This window comes from Leucopleurus acutus, assembly GCF_964270905.1.
Source record: "Leucopleurus acutus genome assembly, chromosome: 6".
In the NCBI taxonomy this organism is placed as follows: Eukaryota; Metazoa; Chordata; class Mammalia; order Artiodactyla; family Delphinidae; genus Leucopleurus; species Leucopleurus acutus.
The window spans coordinates 13,380,548-13,399,425 of record NC_139149.1 but is presented as its reverse complement, the minus strand read 5'-3'; the positions used below and the strand labels follow the sequence as shown (position 1 = coordinate 13,399,425).

General features: G+C 42.6%; 1 protein-coding gene across 1 annotated transcript in view; it reads right to left on the bottom strand.

Annotated features, from left to right (window-relative positions):
• Positions 1-18,878, bottom strand: part of CLASP1 (cytoplasmic linker associated protein 1) — a 269,499-nt gene that overhangs the window by 54,816 nt on the left and 195,805 nt on the right. The window contains exons 24-29 of the mRNA XM_082841350.1: positions 15,332-15,435; positions 11,831-12,075; positions 9,976-10,039; positions 7,220-7,383; positions 2,885-2,963; positions 1,692-1,835 (exon numbers count right to left, since the gene is read on the bottom strand). Coding sequence (XP_082697476.1) covers positions 1,692-1,835; positions 2,885-2,963; positions 7,220-7,383; positions 9,976-10,039; positions 11,831-12,075; positions 15,332-15,435 — 800 coding nt within the window. The remainder of the gene's footprint in view (positions 1-1,691; positions 1,836-2,884; positions 2,964-7,219; positions 7,384-9,975; positions 10,040-11,830; positions 12,076-15,331; positions 15,436-18,878) is intronic.

The window sequence follows — 18,878 nt, the reverse complement described above, 5'->3', positions numbered from 1 at the left end:
ATCTAGGTTAGTTTTCATTGCAGCCAGGACTGAGAACTACTGACGTAAAGCTTTTCAGCTCCCTCTGAGGGGCCGGGATTACTGTCCCGGGGGCCAGGTTCGACCTCAGCCTGAAGGTGGGGTGTTTGGCAGTCCTCACAATGGGGAAGGGGAAGACGTGCGGGCAGACACTGGAGGCAGTGTTTTGATGCCCCAGGCTAGATAACTCAAGGAAAAACATTCCTCTAGTGTCCTGATTAGAAAGGTTAGAACAATAAATCCGAGCTCAAATGTTTAATGTGCATGTCCAGAGAAAGTAGCCATGATGACCAAAGCTGGCTGTTCCCATACAGGCCCTAATCATGATAATAACGTGCATGTCTAAAACATCTTCCAGCCCCATGGCAGGGAACACTTCAGTAACCTTCAATTACAAAAACACATACTCATATAGACACACGTACTCAACGTGTTATGACTAAAGATAGGAGGTTGTACTTGGGCTCTTGTATTTCTTGGTTGATCTGTGACTTTGAAAACTGTAACACAAATATCTTTCTGACGTTCCAATCAACCAAATCATGCCACCACCTCCCAAGTCCCAAAGAGGCTTAATGGTTAAATTAAAGGTTGCCAGTGAAATGCTCTTTCAATAAATATTGAAACATTTTACAAACAGATCATAAATCAAAAATATTATTTACTATTAGAACAGTAATTTTGAATGAGTGCTTTAATAAAATTCATCCTTGTTTCTTTGACCTTGGACAACTTAGTTTATTACTGTACAATGGCTGGAGAATTACATTGGCTGTGACCTTCCCAAAGAAACCCTGCAGGTGGTTCTTTGGTTCCCTTCCTTGGATTCCATTAGAGCAGGAGCTAGGTGTTCAGGGGCATTTGGAACCACAACAACCTCGCTAACTACCTCTTGGAATCATCCTTAACCCTGCCTCGACCCAAGTGGTCCACGTTACCAACTCTACCCCAAGGCCAAAGGACTATTTTGGCACGGATGGCGGTGGAAGGAGTATACTACAGGGAAAAAAAGAAAAGAAAAAAAAAAAAAAAAAGCAAGGTTCACGATTACATACAAATAACCAAAATCAAGTACTTTTAGTCTGAAACCAGAACTAAGAAATCTGGTTTTTATCAGTAACTTTGAAAGGCTAGCTTGTTTATATATAAAGTAAAAGAACAATGGCCATGTGTGAAACTCAAGTGTAGAAGAACAGGACACTGACAGGAAGAGAATAATAGAAACAACGAAGAGAGTGATAACTTACACTTCCTGTGTGCTTATAACCTGTCAGGAATGGATCATGCTTTTAACATATATGAATTCATCTTCATAGTAGTCCTAAGGCAGAATACTACCTAAGAATAGAAATAACAGGGTCCCGTGCTCCCTCCACTGTGTTATATGCCTTTCAACGTGCCATTTCAGAAGAAAATAGCAAATATTTCTTTTCAGGTGATTGAAAAAAAAAAAAAAAGCAACAACACAACATCTTGGTATCAGGGTGTCTCCCATGATACAAGATTTCAGATTTTCATTTTGATCTTCAAAGGCTGCAACTAGACGGAGCTGGAGGGACAGGAGCAGAGCCTTGGTTTCCTAGAAAAGGAGCGACAGTGGTTTGCGTGTAGGCTTGTGGGTGGTTTACAAGTTCCCATAAATGCCTCTTCGTGACACGTGCCTAAGGACATACCTTTCTCACGTCTGAACTCTTTGGTTCTGTCGTCCAGGTTATAATTCTAGAAACAGCAAGCCTTGTCTCACTAGAGTTTATGAAATCTGTTGGGTCCATCTGCCTAGCGAGAGACTCGATGTACTTCAGGATAGCAACTTTGACCTGAAAGATCCAACAATTATAAACAGTAGGTACACTTTATAAATCTTTGAACAGAACTCTTAACTGGTGCTCAGAGAAAAGAACACACTACTGAGGGGACACCACCTTTCTCCTGGATTTATGTTCCTACATGCAGGGGCCCTCCAGCAGTGAAAAAGCATGAGATGACTGACAGGGAAGCCTGGGAACAGAAGGGAGGCCTGCAGCCTAATCCCCTTCCCTCTGTGACTGCCGGGCCTGCAGAGGAGGCAGGCTCTGCTCCTCACAGACGCCGCAAGACACGTGCCGGGCAGGAGCCCCCGCTGGGGTGAGGGGTGGAGGCACCAGGGGGACCTCCAGCTCTGCCACCGACCGCGGGGCAAGTACAACTCTGTGTGAGTTTTATTTTTCAGCCACTCTAGGCCAGGTCTTGCAAGGCAGCACTGAAGGTAATTCAATAATTACCTTCCATAATTCTGCTCTAACTTCCCCACCAAGGTCTCACTTGGTTTTGACATCAGGAGAAAAGGGTTGTTATTTATTGGGCCTCTCCTAAAAACCTCAGCAAAATTAGTGATCAAAGAACAGACAATGTACCTGATGTCACTCAAAGGAGCACATCCTCCTTCAAATACCATTAGTTCATTCTTATAGGTATGATGTTTATAAAACATGCCAATTCATTTTTCATGTGTTACGACGTTAATATTAAAAACATTCCAATAAGATACCTATTTTAACACACCAAAATTCTCTACATTAAATATTAATGTGAAACACTGTAATAATGCCCAAATGTTGGTAAGGATGTGGAGCAACTGGAGTTCTCAGACACCGCTGGTAGGAATATAATCTGACATAACCATTTCGGCAGTTTAAAATAAAGTTAAGCATGTCCCTACCCAATAAACCAGCAACTTCTCTACTATGTACTGAACCAAGAGAAATGGAAACATGTTGCTTACAGCAGATCTACTCACAATAGCCAAATATGAGTCATGTATAAACAATTATATTTTAAGCAAATTTGACTTCTAGAGGTTGAACTATAATGACAAATAGTTACCGACCTTGAGGTTAGGAGTTTGGGTTTGATCCACAATAAATCTCATCAAAATGTTAAACTGCTGATCAAATGGAAAGGAGTCCCTAGGTTTAAAAAAAAAAAAAGTATTTTAAAAGAAAGACTTATTACAAAAAACAATGTAAAATCATATAAGAAACAAAAATACACTACTATAGATTCCTCTAACATATGTAAAAAGCAAGCATGTTTATATTTTTTAAATATTACTTTTCATTTCATGTAAATACTAAAGTAATACACATTACATAGAAAACTTATTTCTTTTTTGTTTTGTTTTTTGGTTTTTGTTTGGCTGCACCGCATGGCGCACGGGATCTTAGTTCCCGGAACAGAGATGGAACCCGGGCCCAGCGCTTGAGAGCACCGAGTCCTAACCACCAGACCGCCAGGGAATTCCCTAGAAAATTTAGAAAAGGGGAAATCTTGTTAAAAGTCTTGAAACACATAAACTGAGCAATGAATGTCTGCTTGCCTTCTTGGGATCTGCGCGTCTTCTTTCCAGGTACCTTTCGGAATACTGCTCACATGAGAAACACTTCCATCGCCCAAATCTAACTTTTACATCCCGATGAGGCTGCTTGCAGTTGCCCTTGCTGAAGCTGCCTGCACAGCTCCTGGGGTCCTCGCTGGGTAACCGCCCGTAAGCTGGCTTTGTGCGGTCACCACAGAAGAGCGCCCGTGGGACACTCACCCAGAGACACGCCTCTCCAGCTACAGACACACACAGGAGCCTGGGACCCTAGGAGCCCCACTCCGGCTCCACTTCTCGCCTGTGACTCATCTCATTTCTCGTGGTCCTCTCACATTTTTGATCCAACTGAGTAACCCTGAGGGCTCTTGGCGAGCGAAAGTCAGTGCCCTCTCCCTTAAAAAGCCACAATTACTAGCATGAGTTTACAATTGCCTGAAGGAGCCCTTGTGCCTAATGCAGAGGTCCCTTCCATGCTAACAGGAAAGATAATGCAACGCGAAGATCTATTCCAATTGAGGCTGAGTGACTGCATCACTTTCTTTTAGACTCCCTCAGAGACGATTCTCAGTGTACGTAAGGATAGTAGAAAGAAAAGGGACGCAGGTTCAAATCTTTCAGATTACAGAACTGATTTGAAATTTAAATGAAATAATACAAGGAAAACATAAAGTGTGTGGCACATATGGTTACTAGTAGTACCACCATCATAATTACTAATAAAAAGTAAACCTGACCAACAGCACATCCTTTTCTCCCACATCTATTTGTATCCAGGAAGCTCTGAGGACCACCTCTGGAAGCAAAGCGCATCTTAGTATATATGATTTAAGTGATTCATACTGGCCACACATCAAAGAAACAAACCACACACAGAACACCTCTCCTTTCTTCTACAGCAAAGGGAGGATGGAGAATACATCTGCGTAATGGGTGTATTTAAGCTGGAGCTGCGCCCTGCTGTCGAGCGCAGCCAAAGGAAAGGAAACCGAGGCAGATTCACAATCAGTTCTATCACCTGAGGACCAGCTCTCCGCCACCACTGAGACGCCCTCGGTACTCACAATCCTAGATAAGCTGAAAGAGCTAAACATCCCAGCTGCCGAGAAAAAGGGACATATGCTTTAGGGACCTAGGCCAGGGAATTCCCCAGAAGAGGGCTCTTAAAGGAATGAGGCATCCAGGAAAACTAACAGGAGGGCACAATTATTTCCCTTAATCACCAAAGATCAGAAACATAATCGTAATATTTCCATCATCCCTAAAAATCTGAAATGGATCTTCTGTCATTCATAAATTCACCTAAATTAAGGAAGCAATCTACAGGCTAAAGTCTGGCTTACAAATGTTTTCCTTGGCTTTCACGGTGTCATTTAAAAAAAAATATGTCTCGGAATATCTTGCCTTAATCCACATTTCTGACCTTTCTTGAAAAGCCTGGACCACTGGGCCCACATCCCCTGTGACCACAACTCACCGCAGCTCCCCAGCCTCTCACGTAACAGCCCTGCTGTTTACATCGCTCGTGTATCATCAGCTGCATCAGCTCAGCCTCTCTAGTCAACCTCTGGCCAAACTGTGAGGAATCCACTGGTGTAGAGGACTGTCCCCCAACTGCACTACACTTAGTCACCCACAGGAGGGATGGTGCCTGAAAGCCTTACTGCAAATACAGTACATTACAGTGAGTTCACTGAAAATCTAAAGGGAAATCTACTTGGATAATAAAATTCTATAGCAACACAAATTACACAGATCTCCAGGGTCGGGGACCAAAAGAAAAGCTGGCATCACAGTGTAGAGGAACAGCAGCCAGAGACATCTAACAGATGCAAGCACGGGGGACAATGACGGGGCAGTGTGATACCCTCCACACTCTCCCGTAGGCCACACAACAGAGTGACAGCCAGCTCTCCTGGATGCTGGTTCCCGGGCTGCTACGAGCAGGAAGTGGGGCTCCAGGTGTGTCAAGGACTCTCTGTTTCCTAATTTTATAATGAAATGAGAAAGGTCCTTCCATTTTGACAATTCTATACCTACTCATATCCCAGTTTGCAGTAACGGGTCATATAAAAGTTACTATGCTGATGATGATTTTCTGAGTGACCTGGAGACATCTGTTTATTCTTTAAAAAATTCAGCAATCTGACACATTCCCCTCCGTCATCCACCAAATCACAACCAAGACATTACTGCGAACCATCTTCTGAGATCATTCAATTTCTATCACTCGTGTGTCGAGGATTTACTATTGCACAGGCAAAGGTCAGAAGTTTGTTTCCAAACAATAATGGCACAGAGTCAGTTTTTTTACACTTTTTCTGAGTCTCAGTAGCTTTTCTTTTCTCATAAAGGCCAGATGGGCTACAAATATTGTAAGTGTGTTATCGTCTCTAGCCAATGAACTGTTAATAGAAACTATTCCTGGATGAACAGGAACCCTATACCACACATGAACAGAAATATTCCTAGTGTGCCTTACAAGAGGTTGAAGTCGTAAAAATACTAAGGTCTTCAGAAGGATGCTCATAAATATTCTAAAGTGTTTTTTAAAGAGAAGAGAACCAATTTTCAATGTTTTTTTTTCTTTTTTTTACATTTGTCTTAGGCATTCACAAAAATAATGTCAACTCAAGGAAGATATGGGCATTTCATCTCATGGATTGTTGGAGTATTTCAACATATATGTTAATAAGAGAATGTGGGAATTAAGTAAGAAAGTAGATATTCAACTGGGTGACAAAAGCCACAGGTAACAAAATGACAAGAAACCACCTACAAAGACTCTCTTAGTATCAAAATGGTCTAGTGCCCCCGCCCCACCAGTAGACATTTTCCCAAAGAGGACATACAAATGGCCAACAAGTACATGAAAAGGTGCTCAACATCACTAATTATTAGAAAAATGCAAATAAAAACTACAATGAGGTATCACCTCACACCTGTTAGAATGGCCATCATCAAAAAGACAAGAGATAACAAATGCTGGTGGGAATGAAAATTGGTGCAGCCGCTATGGAAAACGGTATGGAGGTTCCACAAAAAAATTAGAACTAGCGAATTCCCTGGTGGCCTATCGGTTAGGACGCAGCACTTTCACTGCTGTGGCCCACGTTCAACCCCTGGTCAGGGAACTGAGATCCCGCAAGCCACGTGGCGCAGCCAAACAAGAAAAAAAAAAATAGAAAAAAAAAAATAGAACGACCATATGAGCCAGCAACCCCACTGCTAGGTATATATCCAAAGGAAATGAAATCAGTATCTCAAAGAGATATCCGACCCCACGTTCACTGCAGCAAGTGAACCCCACATTCACAACAGCCAAGACATGGAAACAACCTAAGTGTGTTGATGGATGAACGGATAAAGAAAATGTGGTGTACATATAAATGGAATAGTATTCAGTCATAAAAGAGAAGGAAATCATGCCATTTGTGACAACATGGATGAAACTTGAGGGCATCGCCAGATAGAGACAAATACTACATATCACTTATATGTGGAATCTTAAAAAAAAAAAAGTCAAACCCATGGAAACAAAGAGTAGAATGGTGGTTGCCAGAGCCTAGTGGGGTGAGGGAAATGGGGAGATGTCGGTCAAAGGGTACAAACTTCCCGTTACAGTTATAACACTTGCTAAGAGAACATATCTTGACTGCTTTTACCACATAAGCAACAAAAAATGGTAATTACGTGAGGTGAAGGATGTGTTAACTGACATTGCAGTAATCATTTAGCAATATACACATGTATCAAATGCTCACATTATACACTTAAAACTTACACAATGTTGTATGGCAGTTTTACCTCAAAAGGTGGGAAAAAACGATCTTGCCCCCAAACACTTGCCTTGTGACATCGAGAGCCTTCTGAACTTTCGCTTGCACAGATCCAAGCAAATCTGCTCCCATTTTCTTAAGCAATTGTGTGAGAAGAACAAAAAGCCAGTCTTGCAAGTCATCCTTATGAATTATTATAAAATCCACAAGAGTCTCCAAAAACATACTGAAAACCTAGACACAAATGGAAACCAAGTATTTCACATATTTAATTCATGATTTCCTCCCAAGTCTCCAAAATGATAAAAATGCCCATCTTGGCTTTGTCCAGAATCATAACTGGGGTTGACACTGTCCACAACTGGACATGGCATAGGAGGCAAACGCAGTAACAAGAACAGATAAAGGAAAAGGGGTCGGAACTTACTCTCTGGTGTGAATTCCACCGCAAACCAGGCCATGCAACGAAACAGATTCCATGTTAGTCCACAGTGAAGTCATACAAGTTTCATGCAGTTTCTTAAAAGGCCTGAAAAGGCTACAAACTGACGAAATAACTCTCCCCTCCCTCTACATGCCTTTAAAATTCAGTACAGAGAGAAATTAACTTTGCTGAAAATATGAGTCTAATCCTGGAGGTCTTTCCTTCCTTTCCTTTCCTTTTTCCTTTCCTTCCTTCCTTCCTTCCTCCCTCTCTCCCTCTCTCTCTCTCTTTCCTTTCTCTCTCCCTCTTTTTCTTTAAAAAACCTTTTAACCATCATAATTCTATACTGTTATTGCTCATCGCCTAGCATTCAACAAAAACTATTACAGGATGAGGGGAAAAAAAACTTGCATATGTATTGCTTTTCATTTCAGTCATCTATTTTGATGTATGCCCGGTCAGATATTATAAAGTATTATCTTTATGAAAAGACATTACAAGAGCCATACCAATCTTTATAAAAGATTATGGCTTGGGATGAAAGACAACGACAGTTGACATAATCCTCACGCTGCTGTGTGATCACCACTGCTCCCTACGGTGAGACAGAGCTCACGGTGGATCACCCCTGAACCAGTCTCAGAGAGGTTAGCGGTGGCACTGTGCACCCTACTTGGTAAATGAGTCCTGCTCTCCTGGGACAACCCGGCTATCGCAGACCTACTCAGTTCTAGCTCAGCAACGTTAACCACCAGGGGTCTCCCGTGAGACAGCTCAGAAAGAAGTCAATGAGCCCCAGCTGTGGGATTCCTGGCTTAGCACAAAGGCAGCTAGCAAATATTTACTAAACTGAGACCTGCAAACTCACTGTACAAGAGCCTTCTGATGGAAACAAATTTCCTTCTTTATCCTCACATTCTGGTTCTGAATCAGCAATCTAGAGGTGACAGGTAATAGAAATTTCATCAATGTCCAAATCCATCTAATATCCCTGATGCTATACATCTTACGAATCTTATGCTTATGCTTTAAATCTTACTGCTTTTAATACTATCTTAGAGAAAATCTTGATAATTATATCTTTGGATATCTACCTGGCCCTTAAACTCAACGTTTGTGAATGTCAACCTTGCTGTGAGGGTCATAACAGGAATTTTAAGACATGCTTTAAGACCAATATTGAGGAGAACTGTTGCCCCCGCCCCAAAAAGGAGCACCCCTGCATTCATTCTCCTATGCTCCCGTGAGCATTTCAAGAGGCAGGGAGGGGTCCTGTGTTGTTTTCTGTATCCCTAGCCCAGAGTGGGTGCTCAGTAAATGCTGAATGACTGCACGGATGGATGGATGATTGACACTTCACGGACAATTCCTGTGAGGACGAAAGTGTAGGAAAAGAAGGGGGATCACAGTAACTGGCTAGACTTTCTGGCCACCACAGATTTCTTTCTCCCAGGAGGATTTATTTAGAAGAGGCCATTTTTACTAGGAAAATGATAGTGTAAGACAGTTAAGTCTTGCACATCACGCATTTAAGATTTGCTGGTGCTGATTTCTGGTTCCCTCAATTTCTACTTTAGTTTCTGTCCTTTACCCTTTAACTTTCCCGATATCTTCATTCCTCTGTTTTTTCTTTCTCTAAAACCATCGAACAGCAACAGCCTGCAAAGCCTTCCTCCCAAAAAATGGTATTTATTTACAATCTAAACTCCAAGTGAACTTTTGTCAAGGGTCCCGCTCTCAGCTCTACTCCTAGAAAGGGCCTGTCCCTCACTCCTGGGTGCTCTCCCCTCAGCAGGGAGTCCTTGTCAAAAGGCAGTCCTCCTCCGGTCCCCAGGAGGTGTAGGCACCAGCTAAGTGACCACCATATCCAGCAAATTCTTAGAGGCGGCAATTCTATTGGTGTCTGGAGAAATACTTAATGTGGTCCTTCAGTAAATCCATTTTATAAATGCTTCCATTTGTCTATCTTGTCCCATATAGACAAATTCTACATGGGTACCCCCAAAAAATAAAAAATTACATAACTTGATTATTTTCTTCACTACTGTAACTTTTTTCAGGAAGGCATTATATTATAACACACTGTTACATCCTAGCACCCAGCCCACCATTTGGCTAAGTAGGCGAAAATATTTGCTGAATAAGTAAAAGACTACATCTCCTTCTCTCCACGGTAACCCTTACTTGAAACACACTTTATTTAACTTGATGTTGTATGGATATTGGAAGTTTGTAAGAATTCTGTTTTCAGAAGCCACAACAAACTATTGCTGAAATTGGGGTTCAGTCTGTAAGGTCTACACTGTGCTGCGGGGCTGGTATCCCACTCTGAAGTCGTGTATTATGCGGCCCACACAGACATGCAGAGAGGAACACAAGTGGGCAGGTTCCCCAGACCTTACCTTGCTGTGAGGGTCAGCAAACATTCGGGTGAAAATCTCACACAATCTTTTCAACTCCACCCGACTAGAGGAAACAAAATAGAAATAAATAAATTTAATATTTAATAAGCCAGTACTGAAATTAGTTACAGCTTCTCAAAATCCTTTTATTTCATTCCACTACATACGCTTTATATAATTTTTATATAACAAAGTCCTTTCTTCACAAATCAATTATCTAAATTTTAATTTATGATGGAACTGCACAGGAATAAAAAAATCACGATCGTCTTGCTCTCATTCTAAAATGAAACTGAATCTCAGAGCGTGATCACCTGAGTTCACACATGTGGGCGTGGCAAAGCCATGAGCCAGCCACATCCCGCTCACCTCGTTGCAGGTGTGTTTCCACCACCACAAATGAAAGGCAATGGGATCAACTAGGAAAAGCATGTGCTTCGGGGTCAGACAGACCTGGATTTTAATCTCAGTTCTGCTAGAGCCAAAGTACTCTGATATCTTTGTATCCATTTCAGTGAACTGCTAAAAGGATTAAAGAACACACCCTACCTGCAACTGTGCCTGAGACAAAGCAAACACGCATTTCATGTCGGTGCCCCTGTGACTTTTCTTACCCTGAACTGTACTACTGAATCCCATTTCTGCTTCGAGGTTTCATTAGAAAGACTCACCTTCTTCCCCAAATCATCCCTCTCAGGTTGGGTGATCCTTTAACATTGCTAACAATGAAATCTAGATCAGACCAACGCTAATCAACAGATTTCTAGAGATTATTCAATGGATACTTGGTGAACACTAAGAATCAAGAAACTGGGGCCACGAGAACTGAGCAGATTCTTGATGAATGATGACAGCAAATCCTTTTTTCTGTTTTTTGACAGGTCACTAGAGCACCAGAGAGGACCTGCACTTCAGAGCACATGTGGTGAAACTTCTCCTGATGCATGCACAGAAGAGAACAAGGGGGGCCAGGGGGTGGGGAGGGAAGGCGGCAGGAAGGAATAAGGCAGGGGCCAGACTGACTGGACAGCTGTGCTTGAAGCCCAGTGATTCATCAGTCAGTGCTCCCATGGCTTTGCGGAGCCATCCATGACCACAGACATTTATCCAGTCTCACCATACAGCTTTAAAAAAGTTACCCGAAGAATATAATATAGTGTAGTTCAAACATCTCTGTAATTTTGAGATTCATCTTATAAGCAATGACCTATTAGTACTGTCATGGTTTAATAAGCAGCATTTCTTCTCAGATATAAAATAATGGTGTGTCAGTGGTGCCTTAGATTTGAGGAAATATGGTCTAAACACATATTTTTGGTATATGTAATACACGCTCATTTTAGAAAATTTATGAAATATAGAAACAAAGAAAAAAGCAAAAATAATCAATTCTAAAGCTGAAGAGTACTTCAGAGTACCCTATTGAGTATCTCTCTACTCTGCATATTTATAAACTATACCTACGCCTATGTGGATCAAAACACTTTAGACTGAGGCTGGTATCATTTTACCCATGACTCTAAAGTGTAATAAACCGTCCCAACCTGCAGACCTGTTTTACTTTTGACCTAAATTGCAAACTGTACCGAGATTTCTCAAATAACACCTAATAGACAAGTGTACGCCATAGGGGACCAAATGCTTTCTAAACCTAATCAGTCACAAAGTGTTTGCCGGATATTTCAAATTCTCCGGAAGGCAAGGACCACGACTTAGCCCTCCCAGCACCTTCAGTGCCTGCCCCAGCGGCTGGAATTCTGTTAAGAACTCCCGAGATGACAGGAGCCCGGGTAAGGCCCCGGGAGGGCAACACGGGACTCAGCCTGAGCTCACAAGCCTGGCCTCCTGCCCTCACCTCAGTGTTCTCTGGCTCTTCAGCAGGTTCTGCAGGCCCAGGAGCCCCTCCTTCCGCTCGGACCAGTTGGAGCTGGCGCAGTGGTTGAGTACCTCGGCCACATCCTCGGTCTGGCGCAGGTAGTGGGGGATGCCCCCGTTCCGGGAGCTGTACGAGCGCTCGGAGCACACGCTGGACGCGTCGCTGTTGGCGTCGTCGTCGGAATACATCCCGTACGGCTCATACCTCCTCCTCACGGGCTTCTTCTGCCAGATCCAAGGACGGGTCGGGGGAGACACGGACAGGTGGCGTGAGTCTCACCAAACAAAACCAACGACAGAGAGCTAAACGTAGACACACACAGGCGCATGCACCGCCCTTTCCCTGCGCTTACAGATGAGGGGAGTAAAAACAGAAAAGCAGACGTAGGGTGAGTAACAAGCAGAGCAGCCCACAGCAGAGAGGAAAGAGCACGATCTCTAGCGCGGTGCGTGGCCTTCTCAGTAAGACAGACTGGCTGTGTGACTTCAGAAAGCCTCCTCATCTGTCTGCTTCAGCTTCCCCATCTTTGAGATGACAACGATTATCCTTCTCACAGGCTTGTTGTCAGGATTAAGTGGAATTATATGTTAAACAGCCCGGCTCGGCACCTGACGCACTGTTAAGTGTGAGCGCCCACCAGCCCCTTCCCAATCAAAAGCAATCTATCTTGAGCATGGTCTGTGAGTAAATTTGTTTGAATAGTCATGCTTCCTTAAGAACGTCTGACACTGCAATGTCAGTGGCAGAGTGTCCTACATAAAAGGATTCCTAAATGATCTAAACCATTTTTATTAAGGACTTAAAGTTTTACCACACTAATAGGCCTTCTGTAGACTAGAATACCCGTGTCATTCATTTCTCTTACCTCTGAATATAAAACTGTAAGTTAAATCCCTATATAATTTAGCAACAGCTACATAAAATAGATAAAACTTATAAAATACGGTTTGTCCAAGAGAAAAACAAATAGCTACTGGCTTAACCTGTACTGATGTAATTTTCTAGGAATGTGACTTGTACGCCGGGACAGCTCTGCCTTCCACCTACTGTCCCAGCATAATTATTAACAGCACCCTCTCTCACTCTCAAAAGTATCCTTGGTAGGATGATACTATTATATGGTCATCTCACTTACCCATCAACTAGGTTCCTAAGATAAGCAAAATGTTGAATGTATCCATTCATGACTCAATAACGACATAAGAGGAGACACAAACTAGGTTAATAACTAAAATGAAACGCTAGTAGGAAAAGGGGCAGAGCTTGATATCGAAAACACTGAGGCAAATGTGAGAGATGACCAGTTCCATCACTAGCAACAGCATCACCAGTTTCCACAAAACCACAGTTCAGAACAGAATTTCTACATTATGCTGCTTTTTTTGTTGCTTTTACCAGCTCCTACAGGAAATATACTCAACAGAAAAAAAAGAAAAAAAAAAAACATAAAACAAAAGTTAAAGCACTGGTACCTTGCTCCTGGAGTCTCCTAACAGCTGTAGGCAGGAAAATATTGAAGGATGGGGAAAAAGCATAGAGAATTATGTCAGAAGCATATGTGGGGATCGTTCTTGCAACAAAAGTGTACAGCAGAACATATCTTAGCAAACCAAAAATACAGGTTAGCAAGCGATTCGTGTCAAGCGAATAACAAAGAATGCTTTCACAATGGCATTTCCTAACCCTCCTACACCTCTTATGAGACCTTCCGGTATCTGCTGGAATTCTTTGCTGAAACTCTCCACATAGCACTGAGGTATATCCCTAATGTCGCTATTAACTCTGTCGCCTGCTCCTAGGACAGATGCTGCCCCGGGACTTCTTTTCTGCGAGCAAGGACTGTGTACCATCCCGGCGCTATCTCTTCTGGAGCAGGTCACTTGGAGAGACCAAGCAGTTTGGACAAAACGCAGTAGTGAGGGCAGCGGGGGTGTAAGGGGAGCCGGAGGTCAGAGAAAAGCCCAAGTCAGGTGAAGGCAAAGCCCAGACTCTCCAGTCCTGCTCTGCCCCCTGGCACTCTGGGCACTGTACCCCTGCCCCCCCACCACCACCGAAGTGCTGCCTCACCGAGGAAGGGCTTTGCGCATCCATCACTTCTTAGCCCTCTGGCCCCCACTTCTTCAAGTTCCGAAATAAGTAAGAAACAGATTCCAAATGCTGCGACTTGGAAGGAAGAACCGCTTCACAGAACTGTGCGCCACCTCGTGACTCTTAAGTTAAAGTCCTGCTTAAAGCAATTTTCCTGAACTCCAGTTATCTGCCAGAAAAAGCCCTCCTGCACACAAGGCTGATGAACAGAGCTGGCCGGGCAGCCCTCACCATGAAACCACGAGGAGAGCGGAAAACTGCTTGCTCACGGATGCTTGCCAGAGAGATCTGGCTGAGCAGGAATAAATGAGGGAGGGCCAGGAGGGATGAGAGTTGGAATCACTGTGGCCACACGCTATAAAGTTTTGACTGGATGAAACACGGCTGGATTTAAAACCTCAGGGTCTGATCCTATAGCCACACACTAGAAAGTTTTGATCGGATGAAACACGGCTGGATTTAAAACCTCAGGGGTCTGATCACTGTGGCCACACGCTATGAAGTTTTGATCAGATGAAACAGGGCTTGATTTAAAACCTCAGGGTCTGAAAGCGGGGTTATTACCTTTGTTCATTAGAAGAGAACAAGTCTTAAAACAGTACAAGCAAGACCAGAGATCGGGAAGTTCTAAAGAATGTCTATTTTAAATGCTGAGCACATAAACCAGAAAGTACAAGAGGCTGTGTTACTACCAGCTGCAATGCATCTTTAAAAGGCCATTTGACCACAAGCTGATTCTACTTAGGAATTCTTTGCTATAACCACAAGTTTAAGGACTTCTAATCACTTTACGTTGCTTTTTTAGATATTACATTGTAACAGTGCAAAAACATACTTCACTAGTGCTTCACATCCTCAGAGTTGACCTCAAAATCTGGGAAAGTTCCCGTAAATAATGACTTAAGGACTCATTTAAACAAGCAAACATAAAATCATATGGAACAACTAGTGAGGGAAATGGAATAAACGCAAGATTTTCAAACCACAAACGCTATGACCTACTGTTATACAATGATATGCTTAGGCTATGCCATCAAAGCCTGTAAAGCAACAGAAGCAATAGAAGGGAATAAAGGAAATGCTGGAAAAAAAAAAAAAGATAAAAAAGGAAAAGAAGAAGCCCAATGACATCAGAGAAGCCTGATGTCATCACAACTTCACTGATACTGTGGAGCACAGAAGACATACTTGATGCTACTGTGTCTTGTAAGGCCAGTTTTCACTTACGTACAGAGTTCACAGTTTAAGAAGAAAAGCATAATAATATAAATTTACACAGTTTAAAGAGTGTCAAAGATGATTTAGTGACCTGGTTTGGAGACTACTTCCTGTTAAGACAGAAAAAGGCAGGTGAGTAATTCAAAGAGACTCCACACACGTCGTGCCTCTTACCAAAGCATCAGCAACAGCAGCTTCCAGATCTGCACTGGTGCTCAGAACCCGCATGGCATTCACAGAGCCAGGTATTCTTCCTGCCTGGCCGAGCCCAAACCGGTCTAGTTAAAAAACAAAAGCAAAAGATGTGTCACTTTAATTCACGTGTTTTCACTTCTTTGCGACGGCTCCTGCCTCGTCCCACTTACTGGACAGAGGACGGAAGCATCTCTAGTCAATTTTGACTGCACCTGACTTGTAGTTTCAACTACACCTGACCTGCTTATTATCAGTGGCAGAGGTTCACCCTGTTCACATTTAATACGATCGTGCCAAAAAGCATCCTGACAACTGAAACGGTTCTTTAATGACAGTCTATTTTTGAAAAGTGTTGAGACATGGGGGGGACCTTATTATAGAAGGTGGCTGGGCCATGAGGGTAGTCTTTTCATGTATACAGCATTCTCTCTAAAGGCTAGCGGCCCTGACATTTGGTCAAACTGATTAGAAAGCTTCATGGTTTGATCAATGAATTCTAAGGCAATGTGTAATAAAAAGTTAAAATTTGAAACAAATGTATTAAATTGATCTCTGTGCAAATTTTCATTAGTGTCTCTACTGTTTAACTGTTATTAAGCTCAATTAATGTTAGGTATTTGTTCATCATGATGCCTGTGTCACCAAAGGCTATTTAAAAATCAGTTTATTAAAATTCTTTAATCTTCACCACAAAAAGCTAGTATCTTTGCTGCAAAACATTAATCATTCAGATAATATAAATTTCTCCTGAGTCCCTCAAAGGATTTTTAAATGATAATCTTTATACGTGTCAACCGAATGGACAGAATGCAAAACAATTTCCAACTTTAGCAGTTCAAACAACTATTCTAAGCCTGTTAACAAGCATGGACAATAAAGACTAACTTTTTAATTTTCTTTTGGCTGCACAGCTTGCGGGATCTTAGTTCCCCAACCAGGGATTGAACCCTGGCCCATGGCAGTGAAAGCGCTGAGTCCAAAGAGACTAACTTTTAAAAGTCCCATTATGTAAGCTGACCAGCCTTCCTTAAGAAGTGCTGAGATTGCTTGGGACTCACTGCCCTTGTGAGGCCTTGCTGCTCACAGCAAGCAGTCCGGTAAAAGGCTCTTATAATGTACAATAAACCTCTGGAAGAAAAATGTTAAGATTAAAAATGCTTTCTCTTTGTTAACAAATAAGACACTGTTTGGACAAGGAAAGTCTCTGCATGGGCCATATTCTAGTAATGAAGCATTTAGGAAAAAAAAGAAATAAAAGAAAGCTAATGTCGGTTTTACATAATTGATCTTTCCTATAAAATGATATATTTAACATTTTGGGTAGGTAACAAGACATCATCTACAAACTGGTGAGCTCTAAAAGTGAAGTGTTATTTAATTTTTTTAAATTGTCAGCTTCGAAACGTTATACCTTCCACTGCCACAGAAAGGGGGAAAAGATTTAAACACTGCTATCAAAAGCTATATAGTTATGAATTTTTAGAGGGAAACAAAAATTGTATGTTATACTATCCCCTTTTTTAATGCACTTGTTGCTCGTACTGAATTTCACCATTACGTGTATGTTTAAAAGGTGATTTAATGTGCCAAATAAACTAAAAACAGACCACAAAACAATTCTCTCTCTCTCTAGAATATAAATCATCACCTGAAATAACATTATAAATTTGAGATTTATTATGCACATAGTTTTATAAATGATCTTTGTTCAAGTCTCTTTTTTTTCCATTAAAAAAGGGTAGATAGTAAGGGATTTATGAGTAACAGAATGAAAGTAATTCAGTTATAAGCCATTTAAAAATTACCCAGCATAAACGTAAATAAAACAGAATCTTAAAAAAAAAAAAAAAAAAAGTAGGTCTCATGCCAGCAATTCTTGCTCCAGGGATAATACTGATTTTTCAGACACAAAATTAAAACTGTAAGAACAAAGCAATTATTCTGTGCTTCCCAGATGCATACAGCTTTGCCATACACAGTGACTGCAGATCATTTGATATACATCGTAGATAACTGAATTTCAAATCTGAAGGGGAAATGTTTGTCTGGACCTAAGAAAATTTATAAGCCTTTTGTTTTCGCCAGACCAAAATCTGCTCTACGTTCTCTCTGGTACTGTCCAGTTTCCACGAGATGGATACATATGACTGTGCCCTCAGTCTGGCCCATAATCTTCAGGGGAATATCCTAATCAGAGAATACGTAATAAAATGCATAGGTGGCTTCATTTAGAGGAAAAACAGAGACACTAACTCAGTAAATTGGTCACAGTTGTCACCATCAACAGTCTGATTTAACAGATTATGCCTTGTACTCAGTTGATAAAACTACAGTCATTAGGGATTATTAGCGTATCAAAATGATGCCAGTTAAATCCGGCAAATTGATGCATTATTGTATGCTCACTTTCTGCCCCAGAGGCTAACCAGGGCATCTGGGGTACTGTTACAATGAGGCTGAGATGGAGTGTTTCGGCTCTGCAGGCTGCAAAGGCTACCTTTGGCCTGACTTGATTATCCTAATCGTGATTTGTTTTTCCATAAATGCTTTAGGACAATCCATTTCCTTCCATACATATGAAATGAGGTTTGCTATAATCTGGGACATCTGGTCACTAAATAGTACCTCCAAGTAATTAGAACCGGATGGTAGTAACTAGCATTAACAGACACTTTATTGGGAGTTAAGACTGAGAGACGAAAGCCTCTGCTGGATGAGGTCCATACCCCACTTCCTCTGAGGGACCCTTCAGGACACCTATCTGGGGCTGCTGTTTTCCTGGGGGAGGGAGTGAAAGGAGGGCAGAAGTGCTTCCCTATCCTTTTGTTTTGTTTTGTTTTAACATAAATACGAACACTGGAAAAATGATGTCGTCAAACTGGCTACAAAGCATCTACGGCCTATTAACAGGACCATAAACATTCAACAACTTAAAAAAAAAAATAGAAGCACATCGTGGGGGGGAAAGAAAATATGAGGTGCATACATGCCAAGTGCTAGCGGACACTGATGGGAACCAGATGTGACAATGAGCGTGTGACAATGAGCGTGGACAGGCATGGCATGCATGAGCGCGTGTTCACCTGACTGCCCAACAGAGTCAGCCGTGGCAAGAGCACTAGTGGACCTGGAATGACGTCGAGAGGCTGCAGGTAAAAGGAACGGCAACACCCACAGGGTTAACACACGAGAACCTGAGACAGCAGCGGCCACAGACCGGAGGGAACGCGGGGCTGCTCCCAACGCGGCCGTGTTTCCTCACGGAAAGAGATGATGTTGGGTACGAATGGACAGCGAGGGCCAACAACCCCCGGGCTGCATGCGGGGCGCTGGCGCAGGAGGAGGGCTGCCTGTGCACCCAGCGGCCCCCGCCCCCGGGTGCACGCTGCCCCCGGGTGCACGCTGCCCCCGGGTGCACGCTGCCCCCGGGTGCACGCTGCCCCCGGGTGCACGCTGCCCCCGGGAGCCACCGTCGCCACCACAGACTGGGCACGGGAAGGACGCCAGGGGCGCGCCGAGGGGGCGG